This window comes from Rhamphochromis sp. 'chilingali', assembly GCF_963969265.1.
Source record: "Rhamphochromis sp. 'chilingali' genome assembly, chromosome: 2".
Classification (NCBI taxonomy): domain Eukaryota; kingdom Metazoa; phylum Chordata; class Actinopteri; order Cichliformes; family Cichlidae; genus Rhamphochromis; species Rhamphochromis sp. 'chilingali'.
This window is the reverse complement of record NC_137930.1, coordinates 37,931,593-37,941,993: the sequence shown is the minus strand read 5'-3', so window position 1 is coordinate 37,941,993 and position 10,401 is coordinate 37,931,593. Positions and strand designations below refer to the sequence as shown.

Genomic DNA, 10,401 nt, shown 5'->3' with positions numbered 1-10,401 from the left:
CAACACTATTATACACATAATAATAGACATAAGACAGCATATCAACTAAAAACATTAAGCAGTTTTTTAAGCTACTGTGATTACAAAATTGGAAACTAATGGCCGTTTACATCAGATTAAGGATCCATTATTGACTCAGAAGACTGGCAAGTGTAGTCCTAGCTAGTCCAGCCCTCTGGATTAGCCAATATTTGCTGAAACAGGATGACTTTTTGCCGCAGCTCTGCCATGAAGGCCTCATTTAAAAGCTGTCCTGATGTTTTTAATTGCTCCTGCGCTTTCTCAAACATTTTATCTGTGTAGTGACATCCTCCATTTTTTCCCACCATGTGATCGATCTTCTTGATCAGATGAGCCACCTGAATTCTGTTTTTATCTTTGTTATCGAAGACATGATATCTTTCACCACACCTAGCCAACAACTGTCTGAGTTTAGGTTGGCCAGTTCTCAAATACTCTTGTATGGTTGTCTTCTCTTTAGTTAGCTTGTCACCGTGAGTGAACAGGATGATCGTGTAGTTTGTTGCCTCAGGTCCAAAGAGTTTCTCCAGAGCTCGCACAGAGTTGTTTTCTTCTTGGGTAAACCTGCCAATCTGAAGAACCAGCAGGAAGACGTGAGGCCCAGGAGTGGTCATGTGAATGCATTTTGCAATCTCTTTATTTATGATGTCTGTATTTTTAGACGTATCCAGAATGCCGGGGGTATCGACCACTTGGATCTTTCTTTTGCAATCTCTAACTCGTTCTATTTCACAAGTCTCGGTCACTGACTCTGAACTCACTAAAGACTGAAAAACCTCTTTGCCAATAATGGTGTTACCAACAGCACTCTTCCCAACACCAGTTTTCCCAATCATCACAATCCTCAGAGGATCACCTGTAGAAATAAAAACTCTGTTATACTCATGATAGGTTGAAAATATTTTAACAGCAAATTACAATAGTTGTATCATTTCATACATTCTGCGTCATTTCATTTGGTTAGCAATCTAAATTTTAGCTGGAGGTCTAAATTAAAGTTTCAGCTTCACCTTCAGAGAATGACTCGCTGTTGCCCATCTCTTCTCTGTTTGGAGAATGAAAGGAAGCAGGATTCCTCTTAGTGTGAAGAAGATTATAGCAGTCTGCCCACAGGGTGGATCTAATCTCTCGGCCTTTATCAGCATGAGCTATTTGAAAGCTAGTTCAGAGGGGGAAGCCTGTAGGGTTCATCATTAAACAGTTCTGCTGAGCCTTCGCGTGACTGTTATATAATTTTATTACTACTTGGCAAAGTTCATCATATTTAATCCATGAAAGTTTTACATATACGCACATTTACATATCTATAAATCTACAGGGTGGGCCATTTATATGGATACACCATAATAACATGGGAATGGTTGGTGATATTAAAGTCCTGTTTGTGGCACATTAGTATGTGAGGGGGCAAACTCCTCAAGATGGGTGGTGACCATGGTGGCCATTTAGAAGTCGGCCATCTTGGATACAACTTTTGGTTTTTCAAAACAAGATTCGCCGTGTATGCGCTGACTCCACAGACAAGGTACGCGAAGATATCGGGATAGGACAATGGCGGTAGGTCGTCTGGGTTTCCACTCCACTGCCTTTTTTCATACGAGTCCACATTACCGATGCACGCTATTTTTTCCAAGTACCATCTCTTGGCATCTGGGCGCAATCGGTCGCGATACAGCCCTTTGTCTTTTGTGCTGATTTTAAGCATGGTTCTGGCAGTCCAGCTTCCAAGTGTGTTTGTTTTGATTCGTGGCCTTCTAACATGGCGGCGCGATCCCACAATGCACTGCGGTGTGACATCAACTCCAAAGCCAAGACCCTCTTATGGACACTCCTAATAGGCCTTAAAGATAAGATAAGATACCTTTATTAATACCACAAGAGGAAATGTCATTAAAATCTGGGACAACGACAATTATAATAACTGTCTTGAGACCTGGGGTAGAAAAAGATTGAAGTCCCCCCTCGCTATCTCTGCACAGCTAAGAGAGGTTAAAAGGTCTTGATATCCAGCCTTATGTGACTAAATATGATCAAAGTGCTAAAACAGAGCTTTTCTCTAGTTCCTAATAATAAAGCATTTTAATTCTTAATCAAAGACTAATCAAAATATAAGTTTGATCAATATATGAATGAGAAATGTATTTTGAGCAGTAGAAATGATTGTTCTAATGTCTGAGTTTTGTGGTGGTGTGTTTGTGCACATGAGCTAGCTTCAACCTTCAACCCAGTTTTGTGTGTGTCTGAAGGAATGCAGAAAGATAAAAACTGTGTTGTCAATTCATCATACACATAATGTTAAATATGTGTATGATGATTACAACAACAATATTGTTGTACTTGTTAAACACAGAACCATGATTTATATGGGGTTACTGATGGTAATACAGTTGGACAATCACCTAAATCTGATCAAAATATAAGCCAGCATACAGTCCCAATCAAAAGTTTAAGATCACTTGAAAAATGGCAACAACAAAAAATCAACAAAAAATCAAAATCAAAATCAATCAAAAAAATCAAAACAAGGTTGGGAAGAAATGGGAGTGAGACAAAACATATTCTTTTTGAGCATGCAATCTGTTGAAAACAACTCTTAAACTGAAACAGGCTGTTTTACAGCAGTTCACCACACATTTAAAAATACGTAACATATCTAGTCCAGCTCATTTAAAACTTTATATTTAAAGACTAAAGATTCAGACTTATTTGTTTGTAGGAATATTTGAAGGAAAACATCACAGCATCGTGGAAGAAGCACACTTTGTCTAATATGGCTGCTGGGGGCAATAGTAAAAATAGGGGCATTTCCAAATCCCTCCTTTAGATTTGCTTTAAGCAAACAACTGGAAAATGCAGGAAAAGTGTATGTACAGTGGCAATTTTTGTGAGGGAAATGTTTGTATAGCTCATATTGAGTTTAAATTTGCCACTGGTATTTAGATTATAGCATTGTAACAATCACAAAAAATAAGACTGTCACACTGTACAAGCAACTGAACACAAGATTCAGATCATCAGTAGCATGTCAAAAACAAAAAATGTTTTCAAATGAACATCAGTGCAACTTCAATAGTAATACCAATTATCAAGGATATTTTTCATCAGCTAATTGTTTGCCGTATCTTACTCATATCTGCCTTTTATGCTGGTACAGATGTAACAGGTTCCGTTCCAATCTCATTCCACAGTTAAGTGACAATCACACATATAATATAAAATAAGCTCTTTTTGAGCTAAACTTAGTTGCTTCTGAGTTTCTCTTCCAATGAAATGTTTTTTCAGAAGGAAGTTGACTTTATCAAAATGCTTTACTGTAAGTTCTGTTTCCTGGTTTTTATCTGTAGCTGGATGGAAACCAAAGAGACTTTTGATTTTACAGGAATAAAAGTGATAAACCTTTATTACATACTCCATATAGAGACGTCCAGCTACATGCAAGCTCATCGGTTTTAGGCTTTTTATTAATATTATGGTTAAAGCATCCATTTTTTTAAATCAAAATTATCCACTTACTTGTTTTTCAGTTTATTTTCCTTTGGAATTTTCAGTCTTCTTCTGATTTTTACCTGTTAATTGTTATTCAATAAATTGGAAGCATTTTATAGCTGATAGCAACTTAAATTCTGACCAATCTTCTCATACCACCATCTTATGGCTGCTTTTTTGCATTCATGAGACTAAGGAATAAAACCATAAAACCATAACAGACATCATGATGGAACGACATCAGCTGTTGGTCCACAGAGCTCAGACTAGAGTACTTGCTGCAACACCAACTGTCTGCCATCAACTGTCTGCCATCAACTGTCTGCCATGAGGCCTGAGTTTTAGTCCATTCCAGACATCGTTCATTGTTCAAAACTCTTAACAATCCTGAAAGAGTCAGAAAGGAGTTAGAGAAGAGCATAAGAGCAGGATTTAAAGGAAAAAAGATGGGTTTTGATATTTATGAATCAGTAAAAAACTAAGTCATATGCTTATGGTTTGCACCATAGTGCCTTATGAATAGTATGCTTATGTATGTTACAAGAGTTTCCTCCTTCTTTCAGACTTTCGTCATTATTACACATGCCATCATCTGGCAAGAGATCAGATTTTTAAACAACTGGATCAGATTTTTAAGCCAAAGTGAAACGTTGGCCATTGTCTCTATACGATAAGTACTGAGACAACAGGCAGTGGGTTCCAAAAAGCAAAATGGTGATAAGGAAACATTAAACATTAAAAGTCATTAGATGTTAAAGGACTAGAAATGGAAATGAAGTAGATATTAATTTGTCTTACAATTTTTTTTTTCTTTAAAAAGCCCATTGGTACATATTTTACATTTGGTTTTGAGTTTGTTTTCATAAGGCATGTTTCTTCTAAAAAGTACTAGTAAAAAACATTTTTGCAATGAGTTCTGGTAATATTTCCCGTTAACTTTTACCTCCATGTGGATAGATGCCAAAGAGACTCTGACTTGAATATAAAAACATGACACGCTCTGTTGTTGTCATACTCTTGTACTGATTACCTTTACTTCTCTCTTTGACAGTAATAAAGATAAGCAAGAAGTCTCATAAAGTCTCATAAAAAAGTGGTAGTCAGGTAATTTTATCATAGTGCCATATTTAATTTATTGCAGTAAGACTAAGCACCCTGGTGAACAATCAATCAACTGAGAACAGTTTTGTTTTTTTATTCAGAGATCAAAGTCTTAGTGGTTTCCATCTAACTGTAAAAAAAAGTTAAACTGTAACAACAGACTTCTGCAGCTGAAACACTATTTTGGATCTACTTTTGGATCTACTTTTATCTAATTGGACTGGTTCTTATATAACGTTTTTCTGCTCTACCTGAGCACTCAAGGCACTTTATACAACTTGCCTCATTCACATCATTTCATACAAGCCCATTTTTATGCTTTTTCTACGTGCTTTTTCTAAGTGTTTTCTATCTAACATTCACACACCCATGGAAGCATCAGAGAGCCACTTGGGGTTCAATATCTTGCCCAAGGATATTGAGCATGCAGACTGTAGCAGCCAGGGATTGGAGCTCCAACCTTCCAATGAGACAACTTAATCTACCACAGGGAACAGGCCTGTGAGTTGCCTGGACTTGCTGTCCTCGTGTAAATTAACTGATTTTAAACGGTCACTTCATGTCTCGTCCTGTTTTAGCTTCTTCTTGCAGTTTTCAGAAGTTTGAAAAGAAAGATGAAAGACTGAACATTCTGAATAATGAGTTTGTTACTTCAGAAGTTGTTAGAAAAAAAACACAGCCACACTTAGCCTCATCAAGTCTGCATGATGAAGCAATATTGGGGATTAGTGAGGTAATCCTGAGTTTTTCTGAGGGTTAGAAGTGAGATTCAGTTCTTACTAGGTTACTACAAACATGTAGCAAACTAAGTTCCAGATAACAGATCGGTACATATAAAACCACCGTATTAACCATCATGTTTTTCTCTTGGACCTTACTTTGTTGTAATAGTGAGAGGGTGTGTTGAGAGAGTGAATTGTTTTGGGGGGTTTTTGAGATTCCCAGATAGAGGTAAATTGAAAATTCATGTACAACTACTACTACTGGAAACCTCCATTACGAGGACTAAAATGGACATAGATTTATGCTACTTCAGTTTTGTTGCATTGAATTTGGTAAAGTCACAAATAAAAACTTTATAACTTTTGTTGTTGTTGTTATTATTATTATTATTATTATTATTATTATGTTATTTACTCTGTTATTTACTCTGTTATTTACATAAACAATTAAACAGAATCACAATTTTCAAATCCTTTAAAATCTGTTTTTAAAATCACACTCAGAAATCACACACTAGAAAGCAAAGGGAGATGTAAGGTTTGCTCGTTTACCGGATTGAATAATAGTTGTTACTGATCGGATTTGGGGAAATTCCTCCTGAAAGAAAAATGAAATAACCCAGGACGTAAAGGGTTTATTTCATAAAACATAGTCAGCACTTCCTGTGCTATTGACCCTATGACGGCTGAGATTCCTCTCCGTTTTACTGGAATCCAAGCTAATGCCATCCAGACTAAAATATTGCTTTAATCTGGATGGCTAAATGGCTAAAAATATAGTTTTGGGGTCCAAATGCAAAACTCTGCTCATTTGTGATTTTTCTATGTAGATAAATATAATTTGCTTTCATCTGAATAGCTACTGAAGTGTATACAGAGTTTCCTAAAATAGTCCCATGGAAATTATGTTTACCGAGGAACATATCCAGTCCCACAAAACTCTGTGGAACTCCAAAGGTAGCACAGTTCTCTTAATAGCAATAGTTTATTCTAGTTAGTAATCATGTTGTGATCAATCCAATTACATTTCTGGAGAATAGGAAACTGTTTATTGCTTGATGCTAAAAAGTTACATTTAAAGACCTTGGCTAAAAAAAAAAAGTTTTTGATACTGATTATTTAATATTCATCGCATTAGGTAAGTTCTGGTTATTGGTTATGATTTCTAGTGTTTAGGTGTTTCTGTGGCTCTTGTCATCCTTGTCTCTATGTTCATGTATTTGATGTTTGACTTTGATAGTCTCGTGTCCTGTGTTCAGTGTTTTGAGTATTGCTCCTGTTTGCTCCGTCCTCGCGTCCCTCTGTGTGTATTTATAATGTGTGCTTCTCCCTGTTCCTCATCGGACCGTTTGTGTGCCTTCCTCCGTGTTGCCCCTGTGTTTCCTCCATCAGCTTTCCCTGCGTTTCCTGGTACCTTGTCCCTTGCTTCGGGTCTCTATCCTCAGGTTATGTGTTTATGCTTATTTTCCCTGCCCAGGTTTTAGTTAGTTTCCTCAGTTCCTCCTGTTTGTAGGTTTTGTACAGCTGGCAATAAAAGCTTGTTTTTTGTTATCATCCACCCTCATCTCCGTGTGCCTGCATTTGGGCCCTCAATCTCCTCCTGCCATGCCATGTGCCTCACCAGACCTGGCATAAATGGCAGGTATCTGAGATATTTCAGAGCATCCTGTTAGTTTCTTTAAAATAACTGGAGGCTTTTGTTTTGGAAATAAAATTAAATTGAGATTTTCCTATACCGGCTTGTACAATTTCAGAAACAAAACTCCCCATTCTTAAAGCATACTGATTTCATAGTTTCATCTCTTGTTTATTGGCCACATTTGTTTGTGTGTGTAGGTAAAAAAGTAAGACAGGAGGCCTTTTGCAATTTAACTGACATTTTACTTTCAACCCTAATTCAAAATAAATTTTGGGACAGTGTGTAAAATTTAAGAAAAAAACAAAATGCAATGATGTGGAACAACAATGACATCAAGAGGAAAGAAAATATGCCAGATGTGCAAACACTATTATACAGAGAATAAAAGGCATAAGACAGCATGTCACCTTAAATCTCACAGCTTATTCAATTTTGCTGTGCAAAAAAAGCCACTGTGATTACTAAAGATGGGAATTAAGAGCTGTTTGTTCACCTTACAGACATATTATCAACTCACAAGAATAGCTAGCATGGTCCTAGTCATCAGCCCAGCCCTTTGCATTAGCCAACACTTTCTGAAACAGGAGGACTTTTCGCTGCAGTTCCAACATGAAGGGAGCGTTCTTTAAAAGCTTTTCAGGTGTGTCTTTATCTTCTTGCTGCAGAATCGTCTGTGCCTTCTCAAACATTTCATCAGTGTAGTGTGATCCTCCATTTGCTGCCACCATGTCATCAATCTTCTTGATCAGCTCAACCACCTGAGTTCTCTTCTTATTCATGTTGTTGAAAACATGGTATCTATTACCACATCGATTCAGCAACTCTTTGAGTTTAGGATGGCTGTTTCTTGTCAAATACTGATGTATGGTTGTTTTCTCGTGAGTCAGGTCATCACCATGAGTAAACAGAATCATCATGTAGTTTGATGCCTCAGGTCCAAAGAGTTCCTCCAGGGCTTGCACACAGTTGTTTTCTTCTTTGGTAAACCGGCCAATCTGAAGGACCAGCAGGAAAACATGAGGGCCTGGAGAGCTCATCTGAATGGATTTTGCAATTTCTTTCTTTATGTCATCTGCACGTTTAGATGTATCCAGAAAGCCAGGGGTATCGACCACATGGATCACTCTCTTGCAGTGTTTAACTCGTTCTCTTGCACAGGTCGCCGTCACCGACTCTGAACTCACTTCAGACTCAAAAAGCTCTTTTCCCACAATCGTGTTGGCAGCAGCACTTTTCCCAACACCAGTTTTCCCAATGATCACTATCCTCAGAGGATCACCTGCAGAAAGAAAAAAATGTTTAGTTAGAAACCCAAATTTAGTTGAAAATCTCATTTAAAGCATCTTTTACACCTTTAGGGATTGAGTCGCTGTTGCCCATCTCTAGTGTGTTTGGAGAATGAAATTGAAGCAGCACTCCACAGTTTTAGTGTGCACTCCGCCCAGAGGGTGGAGCTAATTCTCAGCCTATATCAGCATGAGTCTGACCTATTTCAAAGCAAGTTGAGAGACGCTGCTGAAACCCACAGCACTCTTCATTAAATATTTGCCAAGATGAATTCTCCTGAGCCTTCTCGTAAGTGACAGTTATTTAGTTTATTACTTCTTGTCAAAGTTCATCACATTTATGAATCATTTGCTGGTGTAATAATGTGATAATGAATTTCTGACCTTGAGATACCCGTATTGGGACCAAGTATCACGTGTTTATTTGAAAATAACATAAAACACAAACAGATTTAACCGTTCCTGCATTTTTGCAGTGTTTTAAGAGTAACTTATTTGTTCTGTTTTCCTACAGAATGTCCTGACAAATTTACCATCGCTCTGTTTGGAGAGAAAGCTGATTTTGTGAGAAAGATTGATAATATAATTCTCAAAGGAACCAACCCTGCAATGACAAATGTGAACAACTTTGTTGAGAGAGAGAATGACTTGTACAGAATCATCAGCACTCCTGATTTTTTTGAAAAATGTCATCAACACGACAAGCTGATTATTGATTTCATGGCACTTTCTGATCCTGGGCCTGATCTGTTCATACTGGCAATCGATGCAGAAAACGACCAAGAAGATAATGTTCGGGCTCAAATACTTAAACTTCAAGATATCTTTGGAGCCAATGTCACACAAAGTTTAGTTATAATCTTAGAAAACCAAAAGAGCCGTGGTTTACTGGAGAATGTGAAACAAATGTTCTATATCCAGATGGAAATTGTAGATGAAAAATGGTGTTTATGCCGCAAGTCATTCCGGTTTGACTACAAAAGCTGCAGTAAGGATGTTGTGGAACAGCGGAAAAATGATCTGAAACACACAAGGTAAAAACTTCATTTTCTTCCTATCTGTAATATACTGCATTTGAATAACAAGTCTAATTGTATTAACAGTTAGCTTCTGTTTCCTCTAATGAGGGTATCCATCAAAGGTGGAAGAAGTCACGAAATCATTTTTATTTAGTTGAAATGCCATAATGTTAAAATAATAAAATATAAAACATACTTTAGGTTATGTTAAACAAGTCTCATCCATTTCTTGCACTGCTGAGGTTTGGTGGTGTTTCCAGCTTACATAATATAATGACACAATACTATGACACTTCAGGCAGATTTTCTGCATTGCATTTAAATTTTGTTCTTTTCATTTAACATTAAAATGGTTCTGGTCAAGGATTAGGTGTTTTATTAGTCCACACTACATGCTCTGAAATGACATGGTGAAGTGTGATTATACGCAAATATATTTTTTATGTTTTGTCATTTGCTTTGTAAATACAATGGTCACAATTACTCTTCCAGAAACACAAAGGTTCTACCTTATAATCCTGGGAGCAAAGGTGAGTTTGTAAATTCAATATATGTTATAAAACTGACTTGTTTTTATTAAATTATAAAGTGAAAGTACACTCACAAAGTAATCAATCCATTCTATTACTGACTATTGAAAACAGTCATAGTACTAATTTTCTTATTTTTGCAACAGGTATACCGGTATAATGAAAGTTAATAAAATAGATTTTTTTCAGAGTGAATTAGAAAAAAAAGTATTTGGTTAGATTTCAAAACATTATTTAAATATGTTTCATAATGTGATGCTTTAAAAATTATGCATTATGAATTTTTCCTCAGAAGCCAGGAATCAAAGCACATCCATCTCAGAGCAGACTGCCCCACCAGCAGAGGCACCTGGACAGGACAAAGGTATGAAAGGCAAGATGTGAGATCGGGAACTGAGTTAAAGACAGTTTAGTGCTATTTTTGTGGCTTTTTAAGAACCAGTGCTCACTCTGCATAAGACATTTTCAGAGCCGTTTTAATTATATGCGTTCTTGTACGACACTTCTATTGTATTGTAGACCACAATATCAAAGTTTCATTTTTTTCATATTTATTTTTATTACAAACATTATGTGTATGTTTAGCTAACATTGCCA

General features: G+C 36.7%; 2 protein-coding genes across 2 annotated transcripts; both read right to left on the bottom strand.

Moving 5' to 3' along the window:
• Positions 1–1,143, bottom strand: LOC308392297 (GTPase IMAP family member 7-like). Its single transcript, XM_080875270.1, has 2 exons — positions 1,032–1,143; positions 1–877 (listed from the first exon to the last, which is right to left on the bottom strand). The coding sequence occupies exons 1-2, from the start codon at positions 1,057–1,059 to the stop codon at positions 159–161; spliced, it is 747 nt and encodes a 248-aa protein (XP_080731396.1). The 5' UTR covers positions 1,060–1,143; the 3' UTR covers positions 1–158.
• Positions 1,144–7,433: 6,290 nt separating this feature from the next.
• On the bottom strand, positions 7,434–8,349 carry LOC308392263 (GTPase IMAP family member 7-like; the record flags this gene model as incomplete). Its single annotated transcript, XM_080875231.1, has 2 exons — positions 7,434–8,248; positions 8,322–8,349. 2 exons carry the CDS (start codon positions 8,347–8,349, stop codon positions 7,506–7,508), a joined length of 771 nt encoding a protein of 256 aa, XP_080731357.1. The 3' UTR covers positions 7,434–7,505.
• Between the last annotated feature and the right edge of the window lie 2,052 nt (positions 8,350–10,401).

What these genes read in the sequence shown, in the direction of transcription:
- LOC308392297 (XM_080875270.1), bottom strand. Translation starts at nt 1,059, where the DNA reads ATGGGCAACAGCGAGTCATTCTCTGAAG. An exon ending in CAGCGAGTCATTCTCTGAAG is followed by an intron (nt 878 to 1,031) that starts GTGAAGCTGAAA and finishes TTATTTCTACAG; the next exon opens with GTGATCCTCTGAGGATTGTG.